The sequence below is a fragment of the Polistes fuscatus genome, unplaced genomic scaffold (assembly GCF_010416935.1).
Source record: "Polistes fuscatus isolate 324 unplaced genomic scaffold, CU_Pfus_HIC Scaffold13, whole genome shotgun sequence".
Lineage (NCBI taxonomy): Eukaryota > Metazoa > Arthropoda > Insecta > Hymenoptera > Vespidae > Polistes > Polistes fuscatus.
This window is the reverse complement of record NW_025113031.1, coordinates 1707782-1734030: the sequence shown is the minus strand read 5'-3', so window position 1 is coordinate 1734030 and position 26249 is coordinate 1707782. Positions and strand designations below refer to the sequence as shown.

At 33.4% G+C, this 26249-nt stretch overlaps 2 protein-coding genes across 2 annotated transcripts in view; one reads left to right on the top strand and one right to left on the bottom strand.

Moving 5' to 3' along the window:
- LOC122513927 overlaps positions 1-23594 on the top strand; it is a 48440-nt gene extending 24846 nt beyond the window's left edge. The window contains exons 2-13 of the mRNA XM_043630462.1: positions 11267-11425; positions 11577-11635; positions 11744-11885; positions 11971-12138; positions 12294-12447; positions 20007-20068; positions 20114-20212; positions 21461-21655; positions 22226-22284; positions 22365-22506; positions 22991-23158; positions 23246-23594. Of these exons, the coding sequence (XP_043486397.1) occupies positions 11285-11425; positions 11577-11635; positions 11744-11885; positions 11971-12138; positions 12294-12447; positions 20007-20068; positions 20114-20212; positions 21461-21655; positions 22226-22284; positions 22365-22506; positions 22991-23158; positions 23246-23389 (1533 nt within the window). The 5' untranslated portion in view covers positions 11267-11284 and the 3' untranslated portion in view covers positions 23390-23594. The remainder of the gene's footprint in view (positions 1-11266; positions 11426-11576; positions 11636-11743; positions 11886-11970; positions 12139-12293; positions 12448-20006; positions 20069-20113; positions 20213-21460; positions 21656-22225; positions 22285-22364; positions 22507-22990; positions 23159-23245) is intronic.
- Positions 23595-24243: 649 nt separating this feature from the next.
- LOC122513926 (odorant receptor 13a-like) lies at positions 24244-26034 on the bottom strand. The gene is made up of 6 exons (XM_043630460.1): positions 25843-26034; positions 25461-25713; positions 25284-25387; positions 24859-25188; positions 24438-24713; positions 24244-24303 (listed from the first exon to the last, which is right to left on the bottom strand). The coding sequence occupies exons 1-6, from the start codon at positions 26032-26034 to the stop codon at positions 24244-24246; spliced, it is 1215 nt and encodes a 404-aa protein (XP_043486395.1).
- Positions 26035-26249: the final 215 nt, after the last annotated feature.

Sequence of the window (26249 nt, the reverse complement as noted above, 5' to 3'; positions counted from 1 at the left end):
GTAGTAGTGGGAGTATGGGATATACATATTCTCTCTCTCTCTCTTCTCTCTCTCTCCCTTTCTCTCTCCTTCCTCTCGGCGAGTGAAATTAACCCGAAATTCTATTACCCGTGTCCTCACTTAATTTGCAATAAAACCATGAGATTTTAACATCACTCCGTAACGTATTCCAACGATGATCCTGTGGGACGAACGAATTTTAACCTTCCCTTCTAGTCCTTTTCCCTCTTCTCCTCCTGTTCCTTCTCCTCCTGCTCCTACTCTTCTTCCTTTTCTTTCCTCTTTCTCTTCCTTCTTCTTCTCGTAATTGCTTCAAGCGTTTTCTAAAGCATCAAAATCATATTACACGTTGTTTCTACTACGGACCAGACTTCTACACGACAAAGGGTCAAAGAAACTCTTCTCATATATATGTAATACATATGTATATGTATTGCATTTACCTACCGAATCTTCTCTTCTCATCTTTGTTTCTTTCTTCCCCTCTCTCTCTCTCTCTGTTTCTATTCTTTTCTTTTCTTTCTATCTCTCCTCGTTGCATTACATTTGTGGATCGTTTATTTTTATCATTCTTTTATATGAATTATGAGAGAGAAAATTTTTAGCTTGATTTCTTCCGGATTATAATGCTTTTGTCTCTCTCTCTCTCTTTCTCTCTTTCTCTCTTTTTCTTTTTCTTTTTCTTTTTTTTTTTACGTAGTAAGAAAATAAAGCACCGACAGCTATATGAGTCGCTAAGGGTAACACAAAGAAAAATAAGAAGAAGAAAAATAAAAGTAGTAGAAGTAGAAGTAGAAGTAGAAGAAGAAGAAGAGGAGAGCGTATGCGGATACGAACATGGAGAAAAGTTTTTAGCCGACTCCAGCGTTCACGTTACTATTGCTTAAAGCAAAGAAGAGAAAAAAAAATTACGAAGAAACGAAAAATAATAGTTGAGAGAAAAAGAAACGGAATAAAATAACAAAAAATAAAAAAAAATAAAGAAGAAACATAAGAAATAAGGAAAAACGAAAAATGAAAAAAGAGAAAAGAAAGAAAGAAATAGGAAAACAGACGAAAGGAAAGAAGAGTAGAGTAGGTTTAACGCCATAATAATTCTGTCTACTGGTTATAAAACGTAAAATCCACCGGATTTACTATATGTTTTATGCAATTCACGATGTAGTATGCAAATCGTTTACGTTCACACCTCGTCGCGTGTTTCTACCAACCAATTGAAAAATTATTCTATCGGCAGAGAGTTAGTGTGTTGAATTTTTGAATATAATTTTTATTTGTACGTGTGCACATGTGTGCGCGTGTGCGTTTCTTTTATTTCCATTACTTCTCGTTAATAAAAAATCTGAAAGAAATAAACAATTGGAAACAATCGATTTTAAGTTTCCATTACGTGTTATAAAGAAAAAAAAAAGAAAAAAAAACGATAGAAATATCATTAACGAGACATTTTCACGAAGACATTAAACCGTAGTGTGTACTATAGATCGTTAAAATGAAAAAAGGCAAAAAAAAAAAAGAAAAAAGAAAAAATAAAATTGCATTAGATCGATAAAAAGAGAAACTCACGTGAACGAAATGAAGCCATTGCGACGATGCGAAATATTATCTAAGATCCGATGCGATAACGTTTCGCATTATTTTCCAACCGCGAATTATTTATGCACCCTTTAACGACCCGAACGTTTCACGCATATAACGTGCACCGTTCATCGAGATATATATATTTTAAGTTGCATGTAAGCCTTACGTATGCTTGCTTATGCGTCGGTTTTTAATCGACCATACGAATCGCATTATGCGCTAGTATATGCAGTCTTAACTTAATTAATCGAACATGCTATACCATGATGTAGTTACTTAGCTTAAGCACTTTTCGTCAACATGACGAGCATAATGTGAGTAGAATCTGTCAAAAGTTTCCTATCCTAATGCAATGCCTCTGTTAACATCGAACAGACCCTTAAGCAATTTTGATGCTCTTTGATGATCATGCTTTGCTCGCTTAGACCTCTTCCATACCCCTATGCAACCCCCACCCAACATACCCTACCTTCTCAAAGTGTAGGATCTGCATTTGATACGTTTAACGAGGCTGCATTTGGCACGTTACAGAAAGAGACGAAGAGAAATATATTATATATATATATATATAGAAAGAGAGAGAATAATTTGTACTATGCGTCCACCTATTTTGTTACTAATTTCTCTCTCTCTCTCTCTATCTATATATATATATATACATCTCTTTGTCTCTCTTTTTGGATTTGCCGCTTGGTTGACCTAAAGGCTCGAAACGCGTACACATCGAGTGTGCTTTTGGTTCATCGCGCGTCATACCCACCGTTACGGACAAGCCTGCACAAAATCGTCCGCATCTCGCGGCTGCATTTTCGCGCACACCCTCCCCCTCCTCCTCCTCCTCTTCCTCTCTTCCTCTTCTTCCTTCCACTACCCTCTCTTGCCCTCACCTTTTCCAACTGCAACACACTCGAAAGCCAGACCCCTTTTCCCGCATTCTACACGGGCTCTTCCGTTAACGCGAATGGCCAATGTGCGTTCGTTCTTGTTCTAGTAGAAAATGGAAACGTTAGCAGACCGTTAGTCAAAATTAATATCACTCCGTGTGTATTCATATGTATTATACATATATATGTATACGTAAATAGAAATGTAGAGATGCCGTTGTCTACTACATCTAAAATATATTTATATATGTGTATATATATTTGGGTGCGTGTGCGTGTGTTTGTATATGTAGATATATTCTAGTTCATCCCCGATTCCCAGAACACGTCGTTCCATCGGCGTTTAAGACTGAGTGCAGACATTAGGTGTGAACTCTCGATGATATAGTAGCCATCAGTAATCGTTAGTACGGTGTATGGTCAACGCAGATAGAAGAAGCCCATCCACCTTTCAACCCTTTTCCCATTTAAACTGTTTCCTCTTCGGTTGCTGTTTCAACTACTACTATTCCTCTTCAAGCAAACTCACCGCATTTCGTTTGAAACGTTTATCGATACCAATCCTTTATCATCCTCCTTGTCGTCTCTAAAATTCTATCTTCGAATAATAGTCTCGTGAGATCTATTTATTTCATTTCATTTTTTATCTATTTTTTTTTTCTTTCCATTTTTGTTTTTTTTTTTTTTTCATTCAAGACCGAGTGTAATAATAAAGTGGCCCGAACGAAACGAATATCGAACGGCCAAGTAAATTCGGAGGATATCTCGTTGAGAATTATCGGAACAACACTTTGAACAGCTAGCTACGAACTTTGTGGGGAAAAAGTTATGTTTAGTTTTTATTTTTTTTTTTGAAGAAGGTAAAAGAAAATAAAGAAAGAAAGAAACAAAGAAATAAATAAAGAAATAAAGAAAGGAAAAATTTCGTTATAATTCAGTAAGTTAAAGTCTGAGACTGTCTTTTTCTCGGATTCCCCCATACAAACATATATAGTTCCTATAACGATAGATATATATATATACTCGTTTCGAGTCTAGCATGTGGAATAACTTGAAAAAGGTTTCTCAAGTTCTACTCGATTCCAGTCGAACTACGTACAACGATCGAGAGAGAAATAGGATAAAGGTGGGGGATGGGCGGGAAAGGGTAAAGGGGGAATGGGTTAGTGACTATAAGGTAAACACACGTATTTACACGTAAACGGGTATACGTTCCGCGTATACACTCACGCGAATTTACACGTGCACTCTAAAAGGGAAAGGGGATTTCTTCATTGTGTATGCGTGAAGGAAAATAGGATAATGTTGAAGAAGGATAGAAGTATTCGATTCGACGTTTATCGCGCTGATTCAAGCGGGTACTTGTAAATTAGGACAAAACGTTGTTACTCCTCAAAGCTCGTTTCCTTACTTCTCTATACGCTTTTACACGCTGTTCGTAACAACGAACAGAAAGAGAGAAAGAGAGAGAGAGAGAAATGTAGGGTGTCTAGGGTAAGAAAAGGAGGAGGAGGAGGAGAAGGAGGTATAACGAGCATGCTTCGTTACAAGCAATCCCCACGGTGGCAACTCGCGAAACCTGACGGAGACTAACGCCTACCACTTCCAAGATGTTTCTAACTTGCTCAGAACTCGTTGGAACTCGTAACGTCTTTGCTACTTCTCGAGTGACAACACGAGCTTTACCAAGGGGTGGCGAGTCAGGAAAGTAGACGGAGATAGGGAGAGAAAGAGAAAGAGATGGAATGAGAGAAAGGGGTTTGGGAAAGAGAAAGAGAGGGGGGCGGGAGGAAGGAAGGAAGGGGGAGGCTTGGAATTGGGAGTTGAACGTTGGAGATGTATAGAAGAGGCGAGAGATCAGCTCGTCTCTTCTTCCCCAGTCTTTCTCTCGATTCCATTCCGTAGATCTACGAGCATCCTCCCTTTTACTTCTACTCCACCCCCCCTCCTCCTCCTCCTCCTCATCTTCCTCCTTCTTCTTCTTCTCTTCCTTCTTCCTCTCTTCCTCCCATCTTTTCGTCTTTTTTTTATCTTTCTCACCGACTACGACGACTACGACGAGCAACGACGGAAGCTTTGATCTTCTACTCTCTTTCTCTTTCTCTTTCTTTTACGCTTTTCTAGAAAAGAAAATATTCTAACGCCCTCTTTGCCACTGTTACCGTGACATCTTTGACTTCATTGACCATACTCCCTTCTTCTACAACCCGACGACTCTTTCTCAGACTCAAAAAGCATCCTCGTCGTTCCAGATACCGAGTGAATGAGAAAGAGTAAAAGATATATATGTATTTATGTACATGTGTATATATATATATATATATATATGTGTGTGTGTGTGTTTGTGTGTATGTACATAAATCTGTCTTCTTTACGTACTCTTCTAGTCACGCTTTCCATAATCGCGACGTAGGTGCCAATAATTTCTCGAACGTTGGAACCGTAGAAAAGAAATTCGTTTCTGTCTTTTCATTTTCTCACATTTCTTTTTTATTTTATATATCGTTCTTTTCTTTTTGTTTTTTTTATTCTCTCTCTCTCTCTCTCTCCTTTTCTCATTCTCTTTTATCTCGTCTCGATCGAAATATCAAGCGAAATATCTTCATATTTCATTAATTCCGTGCCCCAGTTTTCTATCTCTCTCTCTCTCTCTCTCTCTTCGTATTTTTTTATATTTTATTTTATTTTTTTCTTGTTGATCAGAGAATTTGATAAGCGATTTGTTAATTGGATTATTGAAAAATTTTCTACCGATGTAATTCTTTTTATATTATTAACGACTCCAATTCATTATATTTTTTCTCTTCGTCTAAAATATCTGCGAATTAATACGAAGAAAGATATATATATATATAGATGGAAGAAAATTGTCTTGCAATTTACAATGGTAAATTTCGTTTATGAAATTTAAATAATCGTCTAATTGGTCACAGACAGACGGACAAACGGATAGATTCGTATATTAATCAACTATTCCTTTCGTAACTATATCCTAATTTAAGCAAATACGTCGTCTGTGTAACCCAAGCAATACATACACACGCTCACACATACACATACACACATACAGAGAGAAAGGGAGCGAGAGAGACCAATCGCGGCACACTCTGCCTTTAGTTCTCTCGACGAGAAAAGGTAGGAAAAGAATTGGTTTGATTAAGTAAATATTGCGAGAAGCCGTCCGCAGGTAAATATTGTATCCCACACGTATGTAAGCATGGAATACGAATTCTGAATAAGCTCGAACACGGAAGAGATTTGAGCACACAGCATGCGCGAATGAACTCGCATATCGAGAAACATTTGTGCACCTGCCGTATATCGATTTCTTACTACCCACTGACAACCTTGTTTCGAAATTAAATTTAATTTACTAATAATATATCCACAAGGGGGAAGAGGAGGAGGAGGAGGAGGAGGGAGGGTGGGAGGAAGGGGGAGTAAAGGCAACAAAATTTCAATCGTTAGTTTTCTGTACCTTTTTCTTTTCCTTTTTATGCTTTCTTTACTTTTCCCTCGTTACCTTATTGAAAAATATCGAATTTAACTTTACGTATTCTCGATAATAATAGTAATAATAATAATAATAATATGGTAGTCTTGGTGGTTTTCTTCCAGTCGTCGGAATAATATTATAACACTCGTTTCGTGCCAATGAAATCGTGCGCGCATTCGGAAAATGTTTATAGCACTTGATATATCGATTTCTTCTAAACGCAACGTCTATAGTACATCATCAAACTTCGATTCAGTATAGCGGATACTACCTAATGACCAACCGATGCGAAATAATTCAAAGGCTTTAGCAATCGATACTACCTCCCTGATAAATAATTATTGTATCTAAAGGTTTTACAGTCAATGAACTCATTGATCTAAACTTGAATCTGCGAAAAAAATTAGATCAGTTCGACAAACTCGTTTCTTTCTTGATTGGACCGAGACGCATTTCATTTCATTTCATTTCATTTCGTTTCATTTCATTACATTTCTAACATGATTTACGCTCAATTTAAAACGTTAATCATGTTCGTAAAGAAAAGAAAAGGAAGAAGGAGAAAAAAGGAAGAGTGTAAAAAAGAACGAAAGAAAAAAAAAAGAATAAGAAAATTAGCAGCAGCAGCAGTAGCAGCAGCAGCAGTTCGTGTAATAAAACGTGAACGAATTGAAAAATGTTCAAACATCGTAGGAATAAAGTAATCAATTCTTCTCGAAGTTATACTTTCCAATAGTCGTTCGTATCCTTTCCGCGAAACAACGTTAATGTGATTTATTCGACGATTTGAAAAAGAATCGTTCGTCTCTTTCAGTTTCCATCATAGTGGATCCGGCTGGACTAATCGATAGTGTCGTTTCGTAGAGAAGAGAAGAGAGACACGCCCGGCGCTTGCTTGCTTGCTTGCTTGCATGCTTGCTTGCTTGCTTGCTGGTTTGCTTGCTTGCTTGCTTGCTTGCTTGCTTGCTGCGATATTCGCCAACTGAAGGGAAGGCAGCACCTTGACGCCGATCGATGATGACACCCAACAGTTTCCCATAGTTCTATTTATCCGTCGTTGGTAATAAAAATGTTGTTGAAACAAACAAAAAACTAACAGAACAGGGCCTTGGCAAATTTTATTTCCCGTCTTTCCCTTCTATCACCCTTCTACCAACCGGTATGTATATATATATTTCACTTACGAACGCATCGAATCGTAATTTGGTTTATTTTTTTCTTTTTATTTTTTTCGTCGTCTCTCATCTCCATTCGTGTTTGGCGAGTTAGACGTTTAGGTTTTTACGCGAAGCGAATGAATGAATCATCATCCATCGAGATCTCGGACGGCATAAGATCTTTCTTCGTGAAATCAAATTTTTGTCGCGATCTGAATTGCCGACGTTGAGTAAAACGTTTGTAATAAAAGAAAAAAGAAGAAAATTATAAAAAATAAAAAGGAACCTCAAAAAATAAGACAACAAGGGGGTAGAGAGGAAAAAGAAGGGAAAGAAATTCGCGTTTTACATCGGTCGAATGCAAAGGAGGAACATCGTGAGAGTGTTTTTGCTTACTTCTTTCCTTTCGTTAAATTTACCTAGAGAAGTGGAAAAAAAGACTGGGGTGGGTGGGGGTGGGATGAAAAGGGTTTTTACGTTTGTTTCTCTTGCTTTAAAAATAATGCTTGATCTCGTTTGATCATTGTCCGCGGTAGAGAACGCGAATAGAGTGTGTTTGGATTCGGGACGCTGTTTTCACGATGAGGAAAAGCGTTTGCACACCAGGGAGACACCACACGCCATCGTCATGCTCGCTTAACGGTGCATTCCAATTAACGTCGGTTGATAAACGACCGCTATTAGCCGCTTAGTTTCAAACTTTTCGAGTTGAAGCGCTCGTTCCTCGCGAATCCCAGGCGTGCATTTGCAAAATAATCGAATTAAACTCGATCATACGTTTCTTCTTTTTTTTTTTTTCCCTACCAATCTCCCACCCCCTCCTTCTGCCTCTTTTTTTCCCTCTTTTATTTTTATTTTTTTGTCTGGTCGGTAGTCCCTCGACTAATTTTACAAAGTGGTTCGTTAGGATGATTTTGTTCGTTCTCTCGTTTGATTTTCTTTTTTTTTTTTTTTCCTTTTTTTTTTCGGTATTTTTTTCTTCCCCTTTCTCTTTTCCTTTTTGCATTTGTATCGTTTCGTTTTTGTTTGCAACAGAGATTGGAAAGCACTTTTCTTTCATTTGCGTTTTCGTTGGTAATCACAAAAAATGGTCTATCTCGATAGAGATTCTACTTTTTAAGGATAAATCGGTTGGATGGGGATAATTGTCATTGCTTTGACATCGATCCAGTGTAATAAAATAAAAATTAAAGTAGTTGGGGAGGAACAGGAGAGGAAAGGGAATAGGATAAAAGGGTTTCGCGAATATAGTCGTCGACGATTCAGGCAGGGCAAATGCGAGCTTATGTTAGCCCTGGGTCATTTTAAAACGGCTGCTGCCGTGCCGTGCCATGCCGTGACGTGCCACTTCGCTGTGAATCACAATTATATTGCCGTAATAATTCACATATAATTGTTGGCTGAAAATGAGATCGCGTCGAGGTCTCCCAGGTGGCGACAATAACGAAAGAAATTTATTGAGATAAATGGAAAGCTGCAAATAAAAGTGAACAACGAGCGTTCTAGCAAGCAAGCAAGGTAGAAGGCTAGCAAGCTAGCTAGCAAGCTAGCTAGCTACTCGAATGTCAGCAACTCTTTAAAAGCACTCTTGTAAGAGCGCGTTAGTTATTCGTTGTCTCGAAAATTCTCACCTTACTTAACCTTTCAACGTAAACTTTTTCTTCAATTTTTTTCCTTTTTTTTTTCTTTTTCCATCCCCTCATCCCCTTTATTCGTTTCACCCTTCGCCATTCTCATCTCTTTATCCTTCTTATTTTGTCCCGTATACAATTTCGAACGATTCTCATTCGAATTGGTAGAGAACAGCCGTAGTTAGAGAAAAATGGAGTCATTGTTTGCTTCGACAATTATATTTAGTTAACATTGAAATTTCCTCGACCGAGAGAAAGAGAGAGAGAGAGAGAGCTCTGCTGCCTTTATTTATTGCGCGCGAATACGCCCCATGATATTAACGTCTTCGTTTCATTCGACTCCCCGCAAAAGGGGTTTCCATTTGAATAATTTGCCGGTGCGGCGTCTCGTCGTTACCATCCCGTAAAGTGCTGCTACGTCCAAATTACGTATGCGATATATCTACGAAATATCAAAAATATACATCTAGTAACGTATTTCTTTGAAGATGACCACCACCATCATCATCATCATCAGCAACATCAGCAACAGCGAGCAGCAACAGCAGCAGCTAACTTTGAGAAGATACTTTGAACAACGCGATCAAATAGAATTTTCAAATCATTAGCATAACCTGATTACAAAAAAAAGAAAGAAAAATAAGGTTAAAATACACAATTACAAAACATTATATTACAAACGATAAATAATAATAGAAATATTTCTATACTTATTGATCGAATAAGGGATGAAAACTTTGACGACTAATGTAAGAGACTTTCTTTGAAGATGACCACCACCATCATCATCAGCAACAGCAGCAACAGCAGCAGCTAACTTTGAGAAGATACTTCGAACAACGCGATCAAATAGAATTTTCAAATCATTAGCATAACTTGATTACAAAAAAAAAAGAAATAAGGTTATAATACACAATTACAAAACATTATATTACAAACGATAAAATAATAATAGAAATATTTCTATACTTATTGATCGAATAAGGGATGAAAACATTGACGACTAATATAAGAGACTTTCTTTGAAGATGACCACTACCATCATCATCATCATCAGCAACACCAGCAACAGCCAGCAGCAACAGCAGCAGCTAACTTTGAGAAGATACTTTGAACAACGCGATCAAATAGAATTTTCAAATCATTAGCATAACTTGATTACAAAAAGAAAAAAAGAAATAAGATTAAAACACACAATTACAAAACATTATATTACAAACGATAAAATAATAATAGAAATATTTCTATACTTATTGATCGAATAAGGGATGAAAACTTTGACGACTAATGTAAGAGACAGATAGATCGAGTAGTATAATAGCCAAGGTCTTTGTTTCGTTGTTTGCTATTATCGTCATGGAAACTCTTTATAGGAAAGCATATTGTATGAATCCAAGCTATAATATACCCTTAGCTTCATTTGTAAGTTCGTCGTGCTTCGGAATCGTACACGTGTCTCATCCTTAACTATACCATCACTACCACAACCACTTCCTTTTCCTTTTCCTCCTCCTCCTACTCCTCCTCCTCTTCCTCCTTCACCATTTATTTCTTCCCCTTCGAATAGTAATAGGACTAGCTCGATGATACTTTGATGAATCCCTGCGTGTTGATAATAAACCGATTAATTGGAGTGGCATCTACGTATTTCGAGTATCGGTGATAATCATTGATCAATTAAATTAGAAGACGAGTGGTAGTCGACGTACATACGAGAGAGAGAGAGAGAGAGTGAGGAGAGGATAATGACCACGAGGAGTAGGAAGTGGAATGTCAATTAGTTTAATAATTTAAATAGAATTTAAAATTTGGTCGGGAATTTGAAAAGCAATCTTTCTCATACTGTTTCATATTATTCTATATTCTATTTTAGTCGATTAAATTATTTTCTCTCTGGAGAATTTTATCTTGAAAGAATAGAAACCTCTCTCTCCCTCTCTCTCTCTCTCTTTCATTCTATTTCTATTTCTCTTTCTTTTTCTCCTCACGAAAAGAGTTTCCTTTCCGGAGGGGAAAGTCTGGGCTGCCACACTGTATAAAATTCCATCGACTTTTGTCTTCCGAGCTCGACAACTCGTTGAGTTGAAGCCTCGGATCACAAGGTACAAACGCGACAAGAATTCGTATGCGGTTTTCTCATCTACTTTCCTGGTGGTGGTTGGTGGTGGTGGTGGTTGGTGGTGGTGGTTGGTGGTAGTGGCTTTCCAGATTCAAAAGTTTGTCTTAACTTAACAGCTAAAGTATAAAAATCTCGTTTGTTCTCTCGCTGCTACCACTGGCCTATCGGAAAGTGAAAAACGTTTGGGTGTATGTATACGTCTGTGAAAGGGAAGAAGAATAATATATAGTAGCTAACGGATATAAAAATTAAAAAAGGAAGAAAAAAAGTAAGGAAGAGAGAGAGAGTGAGAAAGAGAGAGAGAGAGAGAGAAAGAGAGAGAGAGAGAGTGAGAAAGAGAGAGAGAGAGAGAGAGAGAGGATAGAAAAATAAGAAAAGGATTTTCTTTTTCTCTGTAGATCTAGTGAAACGGCAAAATGCCAATTGATTTTTATTACTTTCCACTGAGTCCACCTTGCCGAATGATTTTATTGCTCGGCAAAGCGATAGGTGTGCACTTCAACTTGAAATCGATCAATCCACTCAAGGGTGAACAAATGAAGGCAGAATTTTTAAAGGTACCTTTTTATACTCGATATAAACTTTTACTTTCCATTTTCTTTTATCTCTTTTTTTCTTTTTTTTTTTCTCTCTTATTAATTCTTATTTTTATTCTTTATTTATTGTTAAACAAATCTTCTTGCGAAAACGAATATTCTTTCGTTTCAGATCAATCCTCAACACACTATACCTACTATCGATGACAATAATATCGTTTTGTGGGAAAGGCAAGTATTTTATTTTGTATCTTGGTAATAATAATAATAATAATAATAAAAATAATAATAATAATAATAATAATTCGTTAAGAAATGATTTGAATAATATTTTAATAGTCGAGTTATAATGCAATATTTGGTTGAAAAATATGCGAAAGATGATTCGCTATATCCTAAGGATCCAAAAAAACGTGGTATAGTGGATCAAAGGTTATACTTCGATATAGGCACGTTGTACGATAATATAGGAAAATGTTACGTAAGTTTAATATGTTTTTTTTAATAATATGATTTATATATATATATATATTTTTTTTTATAACACTTCTTATCTTATCTCGTAGTTTCCAATATTTTTTGGAAAAAGAAATACATTAGACGAGAAGACTGTAGAAAATTTAGAAAAATCTTGCGACGTATTGAACGCTTTTTTAAATGGCAATGATTACGTTGCCGGTGATAATTTAACTATAGCTGATTTTAGCATATCAACGAGCATCGTCATGTTAGAGGTTTGTTATCAATTGATATTAAATTATTATATTATATTTTTTTGTTCTCTTGGTAGTCTCTTGGCAGATTATTTGAATTAATAATCGTAATAAATAGATAAGCGAAAGACATGAAATTACGTTGGTTATCTAATCATTGATTGTGTTTTTTGCAGACATTCGAATTCGATATCAGTCGTTACGATAATATCGTTGTTTGGTACGATCGATGCAAAACTGTCATGGAAAAATTTGGTTTCGAGGAAATTCATGCTGCTGGAAAACAAATATTCAACGAAGCTTATCGCGCTAATTTGGCCGAAGTAGTTTAATTAAGTATGCTCGTAGGGATGTCGTTTACGTAGTTGTATATTCATCTGCCAATCGAAATTAAACACAATTTCTCTCGTCCACTTTCCGTTCGTTTTAGTTGTTACGAATCATAAAGAAAAAGTTGGAAAGAGAGATGGACAGGAAAAAACCAAGGGAAAACTATCGAAAGAGCAAACTTTTTTAATAAAAGCTTTTGAGCTTGTATAAACTTCACGCATCGTTTCTCCTTGCCATTGAAACGGGCCTCCGTTTCTCGTTGCGGAGACCGCGTGCGGAACGTTTTAAGGTCCCTAAATTCCATTCGTTGAACATTCTGTGTTTTATTGTAAATTGTTGTCCTATAACATGCCACTTGAAATATTTTTCTTTTCGAGAAAAGTTCAAATTCTTAGAAAGATTAATTTAAATTTATAAGATTTGATTTGTTTTGTTTTTTTTTTCTTTTCTTCTTCTTCTTCTTCATTTCTATTATACTCGTTATTTAATATATATATATATATATATATATATATAATTTTCTATTTTATTTTATTCCCTACAAATAATAATTAAAATAATTTATCTTTTCGTAATTAAATATAACAAGATCGTATATTTTTAATTAAGTAAAATAACATTTCGTTATCTCGTTGTTTACTCGTTGAATAAACAAAATATATATATATATATATAAAACATTTTCAAGCTTGACCAAGAAGATTGTATACTCTTTTTTGTTATTCTAAAAAAACTAACTAAGAGATCAAATCTTCTGCGTCGTTCGAAACTACTACGTTAAATAAAAAACATAAATACAATGTAAACAATGGGTAAACACCTAAGTAAACTCATCGTGAAGTTTCCTTCCCGCTTATGTCAGAGTCAATGTAAACTTTCTCGATGGGGATGACATTCGCCTATTGTTTATCTGTTTCAATACAATACAGAGAATATTTTTCACTTACACAAGTATATTAATTCTAAAAAGATCGTTGGCCTTATTTTTATTTATTTCTTGTACATCGAAAAAGAAATATCGTTTCAAATAATAATATCTTTATCAAATTACGATAATAATTTGTAATTGTATATCTCTATCGGATATTTAATATTTCATTATTAATTATTCTTAATTGATCTGTTTCATTAGAATATAAGAATATCTTCGACTCGTAAGAATTCACAATATCGTTGATCGTTTCTAATAATAAAATTTTTATCGAATTACAATCATAATAATATATTTAATGAAATATTATTTACAGATATTTAACCATTAACAGATGAAAAGTATTTTTAATTTCTTCGTTCGAAGAAAATTTATCTCCACCAAAGATATTTATTTCAATCCAAATGTAAAGATGAAAATATAATCTTTCATTTCATAGAGGAAAATTCATTTTAAAACAATAATATAAAAATACAAATTTAATACGCTCGTTATAGAAACATTCGATTTAATTAATTTAAAAAATAATGTTATCTCTTTTGGTTGACCAATTAATATACTATTTTTCTTGAAAAGAAATTTCATTAAAAAATGTATAACAAGCACGGTATATAATAATACATTTCAAATTGTCTATTATTTTTCATGAAAACGTAGGAGAGGTATCTCTCATTACCTGGAACGTTATATAGAATTTAGTTGATAATATAATCTTATAACCGTGAATTACATCATTCTCTCTTTATTGCTTGATAATACTGTTACCGAGGCGAAATATAGCACGTGCGGTCTCGCGAATTAAAGGAAGGATAGAAGAACGGTGGTTCTAGCTAGTGGACTCGATGAGAGATGCTTTTCACCATCGTGTTTCGTGGAATCTATTTACTGTAAACGGATGAAGGGAAGAGTAGAGAAGAACGCTTTGAGTTGGTTCGTTACTTGCTTGCTTGCTTGCTTACTTGCTTGCTTGCTTGCTTGGTTACTTGCTTCGTTGGTATAGTTCGAATAGAAGTAGAAGAAGATAAAGAAGAAGAAGAAGAAGAAGAAGAAGAAGAACAGAGGATGATTCTGCTGACGGCGTTAAAACGGCGTACAAGTACTGAGATTATTCCGGGCGGATAGGAAACGTAGCACTGGATTATAAACCCTCGAAAGTAATAAAAAGAAAGAAAGAAATAAAAGAAAGAAATAAAGAGAGAGAGAGAGAGAGATAGAAGTTTATAATGGAATTTCCATTGAATTCCTTTAACACTCCTGGTTGTTACTACGAGTAATAATTACTAAAAGAACGAGTTACGTGAATTCGTTTGAGGCTTTCCTTTGGTCCTTAATATCATCACCTGTCTCCGCGAGTTTCGTTCATTCGGTAATAACAAATGAACGAAGCAATTCCTTTTACAACGATCATTCTGTTTTCCCTCTTTCATCTATATAGGCATCATCCCCTCTGTTCCTCCACCCCACCACTGGATTGGATCTCAATTTGCATCAAAACGCGATTCTGAAAGTTCAATTATTTTTTGATTGCTATGCCAATTACTTACAGGGGGGACGAAATCAATTCTTTCCCGCGTTTAGTTGTGCGATTGGGATATAGAGGATAGAAAAAGAAGAATAGAATAAAAAGAGAGAGAGAGAGAGAGAGAAAAATAAAAAAGAAAATAATAAAACTATAGTAGATAAAATGGATGAACGAAAAAAAAATAGAAACAAAGAGATTATTTCATAAGTACTATGTTAATCAAAATTTGACTTGATTTTGTTGATGATAACGAAACGTTAACAACTGTTATAACAACCAACGATTACGATGACACGTTTATTATTATTATTATTACTTCGAATTTATTTCAAATAAAATAATAACACACAGTTAGATAGGATAATCGTGACTTATTAATCATTTGTACTCTCTTCTTCTCTCTCTCTCGTTTTATTTTCTTTTCTTTTTTTTGCTTGTTGTTTCATTCCTTCTTATCTCGCTAAAGAAATATAATTATCGTTCGTAAAAAGAGAAAGAAAGAAAGAAGCAATTGCGTAACAGTCGGCAACACTCGAACTGGTCTTTTCTTCTTGCTGGATGACGAAGCAGAAATTCGTTTCCGACCGCTCGAAAATCCGGTTCTACTTCGGCCAAGGAGGAACCAACCATTTCATACCATACCATACCATACCATACCATACCATACCATCTCATCCCCCCCGTTCTATTCCCATTCCATTCCATTCCATTCCATTCCATTCCTTCCTTCCTTCCTTCCTTCCTTCCTTCCTTCTTTCCTTTTCTACCAGAGATTCTGTTCATCCTTCAGAAGTAATAAGATCGTACAACTTGCGCGTTTCACCGGACGTAAAACTCGTGACGAGAGCATGAAAACGCTAAAAAAATCTAATTGTAATCTTTTTCTCGTTTCGGGGATAAGCTTACGATTTCCACGAGAGATAAAAGAAATCTTCTTAATATAAACGAAATTATTCGACTAAATCTCTTTTTATTTTTTATTTCCTTTTCTTTTTTCTTTGTTTTTCTTTTTTCCTTACTCAACGAACCTAAAGTCAACCGGTGTTGACGATTTCTCTTCTCTTTTTCTTTTTTCTTTTTTTTTTTTACAAGATTATAATATAAATAATACGTATACCTCTCCTATAGTTAGATGTTTAATGAAAAATCAGAGATTTGTCTATCGTCAAAATGCAACAACGATTATTCGTACGAACGAGTGTTACTTTGGAGAAAAGGGGTTTCAAACTTTCCGGAAATAATAAGAAGAAAATCAATTTACCATTCTAAAGGTTTAAATACCGTGGATAATCGAAAGGGGATTCAACGGTTGGATAATTAACGCCAGAGCACGAATTTTGTGAACTTAAACTTCAGCTTTCTTATCTCCTTTTATTTTTTTTCATGAATGTATGTATACGCGTGTGTGTGTCTCTCTCTCTCTCTTTCTTTCTTTCTCCGTATGTGTGTGTGTGTGTAAGTGTATTTTTTTGTGTTCTTCCTTTTGTGCAGTCAAACTTAACGTTTTTACAAGCTGACTACTATCTTTGCTCGCACAGAGAGTCGTTAGAAACACGCGCAAACGAGTAAGTCGAGCGTATAAAATGGTTCGTTCCTTTTCCTTTTACTTTTCCTTTTCCTTTTCTTCTTCCACTAGCTTGCCATCGAAAAGGATTCGCGGCTTTAGAAAAGTTCTTCTTTTCGATCCTTAGACAACGGTCGTTTTGTCCCGCGGGCGTATTCAAACTCCGAAGGAATCATTTGCAATGGGAAAAGTAGGTCATAGAAGTTTTTAAACTCACTCTCTCTCTCTCTTTCTCTCTTTTTCATTCTCTCTCTTTCTCTCTCTCTCTCTCTCTCCTACTTATCGATCCTCGACTATGTACGTTTATGCAAAGTGATTTTTCCCTTCGCCACCTTCTCTCAGCTATTTTTCATGAGGATCGGGGGAGGGGGTGGGACTTGAAAATAAAAAACAAAAAAAAACACACACACACACACACATACACACAGACACTGCCATAGTCAATCAATAAACTATTACTCCTGCGCATGAAATCGAATCATTTCAACGTGTTGCATGCATACTCGGTATCGAATATTATGTGTTCAATGAACTTCATTTTATATATATATATATATATATATACATTTTTATATGTTACTTTTTATATTATAAGAAGAATATTATTATTGGTAGAATTTAATCGGTCGATCATTTTTGAATAGATAGATATATATTTTGATGAATGTTCGGAATATATAATTGATCGGTATTAAATTATATATATATATAGGTTTGATATGTAATAATGTGTACGTTATACAAAGGTACGAAATTTGATTCGATACATACTTAATTATTTATTATTGAAGGAAATATTTCGCGTATATTGATCATTTATTTGACAAAGTAGGTAATTAAACTGCCGATACAGAGTAAATAGAAGTTAATTATATTTATAATATATATATGTATTAAAAATTAGTATTTACGTAGGTAATGAGTTTAAATATTTTTCACATTTATTTTGAATGAATGATCACCGAGAGATATTTATGATAAATTATCAATGTGTGTATTAACATGTGTTGTTTATAAAGGTACCAAATTCGTATCGATAATAAATAATTAATATCAAACAGAATATTTCACATATACGCTTATCATTTATTTTATAAATTACTTATTAATTAATAATGAAAAATATTCAAGAAAATCAATAGCAATTAAATAATAATTAAAATATAATAAAAATTATTATATAGTATTTATATATCAAGTATTTTTTTGTTGTTGTTGTTTGTTTCACATATTTAATAAATATCATAAATAAACGATCGGTATTAACAATATAATAACATAAGCTCTCCATAGTGGAACGAAATTCGATTCGATACTTAATAATTGATATTAACTAAAATATTCTCATGCATACGTAAAATAAATGGTATGTTACGATCCACCTATTATTAATATTATTATTAATATGCAAAAAAATACTAATCAAAAAATTAATATCAATAAATAATCAAACCTGGCGAGCGAGATATATTTATAGTTCGTTCGTAAATAGTTTTATTTCGCGAATTGGAACGTGAAAGAAATTAGAAATGTCATTTTTTTTCCTTTTTTTTTTTTTTATTTCTGTTTCTTCTCTTCGCTCGGGGCGATTTTTGCCAGGTCATGTTAAGAATCGCGATGTATAGAAAATAAAGAAGAAAAGTCAGACGACCGACTATTGTGTCGTCCAATAGGAGAGAGAAAGAAAGAGAGAGAGAGAGAGAGAGAAAGAGAACAAAAAAAGTACGAAGAGGGTGGGAGGGAGGGGGGGATGGATGACACGCGATATTTTTTCTAAACACCTGCCAATGTGCAGCAGCACCTTCGAATGAGTCAGCGCACATACCTTTCCTCGTATTTCCGAAGAAAATCTATCCGTGAAAAAGAAAAAACCAAAAAAAAAAAAAGAAGCCACGCGTACAGATATATCGAAGTAAATTAATAAAAATTCGATTCGATTGGAGAAGGTATTTAATATCGAAAGGGGGGAAGAAAAAAGAAAGAAAGAAAACACATTTTGAAGAATTTAGAAAAGGTTCGACTTTTTAAAGCTGACGCGACGTTATTCGATATATAAATCCGAGATAAATGTCACCCATGCAGAGCGTACTTCGATCGTAGATTAAATCGTTGTACCTTTTTCTTTTTCTTTTTTTATTTTTATTTTTTTTTCTTTTTGAAAATCACATCACGTACTTACGATACTCGTGTAATTTCACTTCTAATTGGGTGTTAACTTTAATTCGAAAGTTGATCATGGTGATGTAGAATATAAAAAAAAGAAAAGAAATCTTTTTCATAAAGCAGTAATCGTATCGTTAATTTATTCATTAATTTTAATCGATATGTGAAACAAAATCTCTATATATGTGTATTGAAATATGTATCTTTGAAAACGTTTAATTAAAATTTGCTGATAATTATTCGGTTTATTCAAATACGAAAGAAAAAAATTTAATAGGAGAATCTCGAATATTTGTTCATATGTGTTTGTAGATGTACGCGTATGCGTAATATGTGTATAACTTAGATCCAGATTATTTCATTTTCAAAAAAGCTTTTATTAATATTATACGTGCACGTTTGATTTCTCTAAAAGATAACGAATTGTATAAACGTAGACATATATTAGCCGTAATGGTGGCGTGGGGGTTGAAGAGGAGGGTGGTGGGAAGTTTGGAAAGGGTGAAGAAATTTCAGTATAATATAGATTATGATTTAAACAAGGTGTACCATTAGCTTAATTAAACAAACGTATCTTGTAATCAACGAATTAATTCGCATTACACAATACCCATGCTCGATAACAATGGCTTATATTTGTGTGAATAGTGAAAGAAGTTGCTTGTTGATACGACTAATTAGACACTGTGTATTATTACCATTTCTCTTTCTATCTTTCTCTCATCTCGCCGTTTCATCGAAAATTCATAATTCTACTTTGCTTTAGAAATGTGATTATAATCGAAAATAAACAAATTTTTCTTATTAAACGAAACGTATGCGCGTGCTCTCTCGATTTGTTTTATTGTTTACCAATTAAACGTGATACTTTTGATTGAAAAAAAAACAAAAAAAAAAAACAAAGTAAAAGAGGGTTCGTAACCAAATAATATTAATATTACAATTTCCCATTTTCGTGTGCTCGAAAGGAAATTACACATTGGTATATTTGGAAGATGTTAATTAACTTATTATAGAGAGGAATGTCGAATTAAAACAGATGGGGGAGGGGGAGGAGGAGGAGAAGGATGAGGAGGAGGAAGTAGGATTGGAATGAAATAAAATTTGATGAAAGGTTAGTCAAGAACAAATTAATACAGAAATGGGGAATTCTCTTTGGGAATTTCATTATGGTTAATAATGTAGAAAAGAAATACTATACTACTACCACCATATACCATAAATCCACGCGTTCTCATATGGCACACATACATTTACGTTTATGTACATTTATAGGACATTTACAATAGTCCGACTCTAGATATAACTGTCTGAAAGTCAATATACCCTAACATTGTAGTCGTTGTATTATGTATCTTCGTATATTGACTTTCATACAGTGACTGGCTTCAGTATGGCCAGTATTCGTGCCCAGCAACGACGAACGCTTACCTTAATTTCGGTCTTAACTAAAAACATATTTTTCTTCTTCGAAAGGAAAACCTAGAACCTTCCAAGTTTCTTTCCCCCTTCTTCGGTACAACGCGAACCTTCTTCTTCTTCTTCTTCTACTTTTTCTTCTTCCACTACTTCATCTTCTATCAACGTACGTAAACACGATTTATTTAATACATTTCTCAAAAGAAAAACAACATTTATTTTTCCTACCCATTAATTTACATGAAATAAATTCATTCTTGTTTATAATTAAACGAAAATTTCAAAAAAATATAATAACTTCGTTGTTTAACATGGTTCTTCATAGAATTTTCACTATGTTTGATTTGTTTTAATATCAAGAAAAAAGAGAGAGAGAAATATAATAGAGACTCGGTATCAAATATCGTTATAGCTTTCAACGCAAAATTCCATTCAAGTTGCAATATTGTTAACATCGACGAAAAGAGAGAGAGAGAGAGAGAGAGAGATGTAAAACAAAATAGAAAAAAATAATTGAATAATACACAACAAATTCTTTTTGTTTGAATTCGTTATAACAAGAAAGGAAAACAAATGAAGGAAATATGAGAATGAATTTGATAAATCATTGAAAAATTGGACATTTTATTGGAAAAGGGTATATAATATTACAATACACGAAGGCACATATACGTATAAATGCAAAGAGTGGTATACATCGATCTATCCGTTTGGTTTCATGCTAATACGAGTCTGAATAGTTTATCAGGAGGCATCGATCCGTTGTTAATGCTGACTGTAGCTATTATGTGCATTAGTATATCTACATATATCCATTCATACATATACACGTATATACATATATACATATTTCATAACATTGAATTAATGTGTCGATATTTTACGATACACATTTATAATCTGAATTAAAATCAACCCGTAAATATCAATTAAGAGATCATTTTAAAAATCTTTATTTACGTTTAATCGCATATTCGTTTTTATTTTATTAGTCGATCAAATTTAAACGGGGGAATATTTCTTAAATTAATTAATTGTTTCAAATTTTGATTAAATAATTATCATAAGGTCTATAAAATTCTGTGATTCTCAAGCTTATTTTGGTACTTGCCACACCTAAACATCTATGGTTATACTAGAGAGACCCATATACGGGTCATCCATGTTAACTACCAACTCATAATGGGGATCGTAAAGTTATATAGTAACTCATACTCAAATTGTCCCCCTTCAAAATCGAATTGTTCCTTTGTTGTTTGATAATAACAGTCTCAGTTGATTAGGTAATTTAAAAATTAAGCCCTATTAGTTAGTTGATTTAATTTATAAGTCAAGTTTAATTAAAGACATTCAATTTGACATTCGATCTTCGTTTTACTTACTAATTTATTCATTTTTCATTTTATTTTTCTAGTTTAACTGGAACGACAAAAATAGTTGGCTAATTGTATCTAAATCAAAGACCACCATGTCTTTGGATTTATATTATTTACCAATGAGTGCTCCCTGTCGTGCTGTTTTATTGACTATTGAAGCGCTAGGTTTGTCGGTTAATTTAAAGGAAATCGATTTGTTTGGTGGCGAACACCTACAGCCAGAATACGAACAGGTCAGTAATTAAATACCAAATTTATTTGAATATTAATGGGGAATAATATACCATGCATGCTAGAATTATTCAAGAGTTAACTTTTTAAGAGACACTATGATCTAATTCGATTTATAAATTTAGTTACATTTACAAATCTATGTTCTATTTCTAAATGATTAGATATATATTAATATTTAATTCTTTTTCATTCGTTTATAAATAATCTTTAGAACATTAATATATATATTAATTACATTATTATATAATATATTATTATATAATATTATTATTAATATATATAATATATAATATATAAATAGTAAGTAAGTATTTATATAAGTAGATATATATAGAATTAGTAGTAAGTATTATAATATTAATTATATTTATATAATATAATATTATAGATAATATTTATTATATATATAAAAATTCTTAATATATATAATATATAATAAAATTATATATATTATATTATATTAATTATATTATATTAGATATATTATCTATTATATATTCTCTATTCTCTTAATTATGTTTATATAAATATCTATATCTTATTTTGTCTTATGTTTTTTTTCTTTACAGCTTAATCCACAAAAGACGATACCTTTTCTCGTAGACGGTGATTACAAACTTTCGGAAAGGTTTAATTCTATTAATTAAATCAATTCACTGAAATTAATTTGACAAACGATACGTAAGATTAATTTGTTATTAATTTCAGTCGTGCGATCATGTGTTATTTGGTAGACGAGTATGGTAAAAATGCAAGACTGTATCCGCAAAATCCAACATTGCGTGCATTAATTAATCCAAGATTGTACTTCGACATCGGGACGATTTACAAAAATTTCAGTTCTTATTACGTACGTAAAAAAGAAAAAACAAAAAGAAATGAAGATTGATAAATGAACGGAAGAAAATATTTGAAATTCCCCATTATCGAATTTTCTTTTATTCCCCGTCGATGAAAGGAGCTCGCCTCTAGATAAAAAAAGAAAAAAAAGAAAAGTTTAAAGATTGAACATAATTAAGTTTCACATTGTCAAGACCCATAACCCCTTTTCCCATATTCATGATAATAGCATAACCCCCGTTGGCACAGAGAACAAAAATTTAAAGCCTCAGCTTTTTTCTAATAAATCGGAGTACTCGATGTTCGGGGTCAGAGTTCTTAGAAAACTTTTCTTAGGGGTTTACCTTTTCTTTTCTTCTTTTTTTTTACGAAAAGGAAAAAAAAAAGAAGATATGCTTGTAATAAAATGCTTCGGGTGGGTGGGTCATGGTGATGGGTGGTAGAACTCTCCAAAAGTTTTCTTTTTAAAAAGAACATTTTTCCTTTAATTTTAGTATCCAGTTGTGTTCTACGGTGCGGAAACTTACAACGATGAACAATACGAAAATTTAAGAGGATCTTTCGATCTATTGGATATATTCCTCGATGGTCAAGATTACGTGGCTGGTCGTAGTTTAACTTTGGCCGATTTAGCATTGATATCGACCGTGTCTACTGCCGAGGTTTATTTTTTCTAAATAATCATTAATAATTGATATAACTCAACAAAATCATTCAATATATATATATATATATCACAAATTTTATAGGCATTAGGATTCGACGTTTTAAAATATAAATACGTTTCCAAGTGGATGGACAAAATCAAGAGTTCAGCTCCTGGTTATCGAAAAGCGAACGGCGAGGGTCTGGAAATATTAAAAAAGTTTGTGGCTGATAGGATGTCTCAGTAAATTTTAATCCTATTACAGTTACGTAGTCTACAAGGAAATATATTTTCTCTCTCTCTCTCTCTCTCTCTCTATCTATCTCTTTCTTTTTCTCTTTATCATTGTACTTTCTCATCTAACTTTAGTTCGTCGTTCGTATTCTATTTATTAGCTTCGCCTAGAGATTACATTATTCTGTCGAATGAAAAGAAACTTTTATAATTGTCAATAAATAATTTGTATTTTTTAATGATCAACAACCTATTATCGACAGATATTATTAATTATTGTTTAATAAAAATTGCATAATATTTTCATTAAGGTATTACGGAATATTTGTAACAAATCGATAAGTTGAAAAAAATGATGAAATGGGTGGGTGGGGAGAAAGGGGATAAAGATAATGAAGATTATAGAAACATGTTTTCCCTGGTGAGATCAACTATGATACTATTCGATAGGACGGGGTGTCATCGATAGTTGCAATAACCGAGTTTCGATTGGAATCACTCGAGAGCGATTATCGTAATAATGCAAGATTCCAACCGATATCGTGTCACCTTCTCTGACACCGCTTTGATCAATCGTCACCCTTTGTCTTGCATGTTCATGATAGCTAACAATCAAACAATGAGACATTACATATTAAACTAGAGTAAATATCTTTTGATTGCCATCATTCTCGAGGTTTATTGTCTATCGTTATTACTATTATCTCGTATTAATAACTAATTAAATTATTTTATTTGTAATCATGTGAAAATACTACAGAAAATTATTATTATTATTATTATTATTATATATAAATTATCTTTTCTTATTTTTTAACATCGCAAATAATTAAATTATTATTTGATTTAAATTAATAATTATTATTATTATTCCTCTTCGCTCATTTGTCGTAACAACGTGAAGTATGACATAGACGTGCTGAGTATCTATCATATATAATTCATATTTTTGTAAGATTTTTTATGCAAATTTTTCAATTGACATCATATATTTTTGTTCTGAATTAAACATATGTATATTTATATATTATATATTATTTCACTTTCTTTATAACACTTACCCCGGTAAAAGTTTCCAACGACATTACGGCGAATCCTCCAGCAGTCAAAGTGCATGGCCGACGTGACCTAAGCATGATCATGCTTACACCGTATTTTAATGCTTTCCCTTTTCCCTCGTTCGGCATCAGATACCAACAAGAGTTATACACCGATTCTGAGAGTCTTGAACTTTGCACTATTATATCGTTGCACGTCCAAGTGTATATTAGCAACTGAGATAAGCTTCCGGTAAAGTAAATAGCAAATATGCATTTCCTTATCAACACTTCGGCAGCCTGCAAATCGTAATCTCATCGATATATTATTAAATTGTTAAAGTTTACATTGGTGGTTGGTTAAAAGGTTTTGCGCCTAACGTAAAAATATTTGTTTTTTTTTTCTTAAGGCTATTCTTTAGAAAATATTGTTTTCATAACTTACTAAAAATTGAAAACCACCGAAACATATTACCAAACTGGACAACGTTAATTGACCAAATAAAATGATAGTAAACACACGTTCCATTTCCTCGATGTAAGAAATCAATGCACGATGTTGCAATACGCAATCCCTTAATTCGATTAACGCGTAATCAGCGGCTTTATCGATGGCCAATGATTTTTCATTCGTCATGGTTTTGATATACCTTTCGCCGATCATTTCCAATCTGTGTGCTAAAATTTTCAATTGTGCCGCTACGTGTATGTTGAACGTGCAAATGAAATTGTCGAAACAAAATGTGCAAATTCCTGAATGAAATGTTGAAAGAGACTGGAATATTAAATAATATTATAGATCGATAGGATAATTTATTATTTTTTGTTAAAAATAAAATATCGAATGACACGATATCGCGTCGTTGTTACCTGAATCGTGTAAGTAATCTCGTAATAAGGCGTAACCTTCAGTGGTAAATCAACCCACAATTTAAAAGGTAACACGCGATCCGTCTCGTTTCTTCCAATATTTTCTACAATTTCGAATTAATTTAAAAATAATTAAATTTAATTAATATACGATAAGGGAACCGACAATTGACTTACCGACCAAGGGCGCAAAAATATAATTAAACGCAGCTAAATTAACTATCACGGTAAACGTATATGTCATAAGAACACCGCGTTTGTCGTATTCCTCCAATATTCTAGCACTCGTATTATCGTATTCGACTTTCCAAAAATTCTTTTCGGCGTAAGTGATTAACTTTAAAACGATATTACGATAATATATGAAATTGCCGAATTTCACTAATATCATAATTAAAAGCATCGTTGCGCACAAATTGTATGTCAATGCCTGAAGTCAATTTGAATAATTGTTTAATCAAATCAAATAATTGCTTTGTCATTGTCACTAACGTTCGTGAAACTCCAAGATATTGAATAAGACTGAAAGAGAATTGGCAAAGAGAGTACCTTCACTTACGTAAAAGTCACCTAGACAATGATAGAGGTCAGCGAACTCGACGCAAATTGCAAAAACTATCGCTAAAATTGCATAACTTAGGGCTACGTAAAGTAGCATTTGTTCCCGTCTCGTTTCCACCACCCAAAAGCCGACAAATTTCATGAAGATACGCGTGATCGTAACCGATAGATACCTGTCCTTCTTTAACATGTTGTATCTCGGATAATATCATCTATGACAAAGTCTTAGAGAGTTTCCTAGTCCATTCTAAGTTCTAAGTCCTGTTTCCAGTCCCTAGACGAGATTGATTGACACTTATCTGGTAATATGACATAGTGTAGCATGTAATCAAGTATCATTTTCCAACGATCAATCAGCATTACTTCAACTACTTGCTAGTTTGTTCAAAATTTCTCTTAAATCAT

What these genes read in the sequence shown, in the direction of transcription:
- LOC122513926 (XM_043630460.1), bottom strand. Translation starts at nt 26,034, where the DNA reads ATGTTAAAGAAGGACAGGTATCTATCGGTTACGATCACGCGTATCTTC. An exon ending in TATTTTTGCGCCCTTGGTCG is followed by an intron (nt 25,388 to 25,460) that starts GTAAGTCAATTG and finishes TCGAAATTGTAG; the next exon opens with AAAATATTGGAAGAAACGAG. An exon ending in AGATTACTTACACGATTCAG is followed by an intron (nt 25,189 to 25,283) that starts GTAACAACGACG and finishes TTAATATTCCAG; the next exon opens with TCTCTTTCAACATTTCATTC.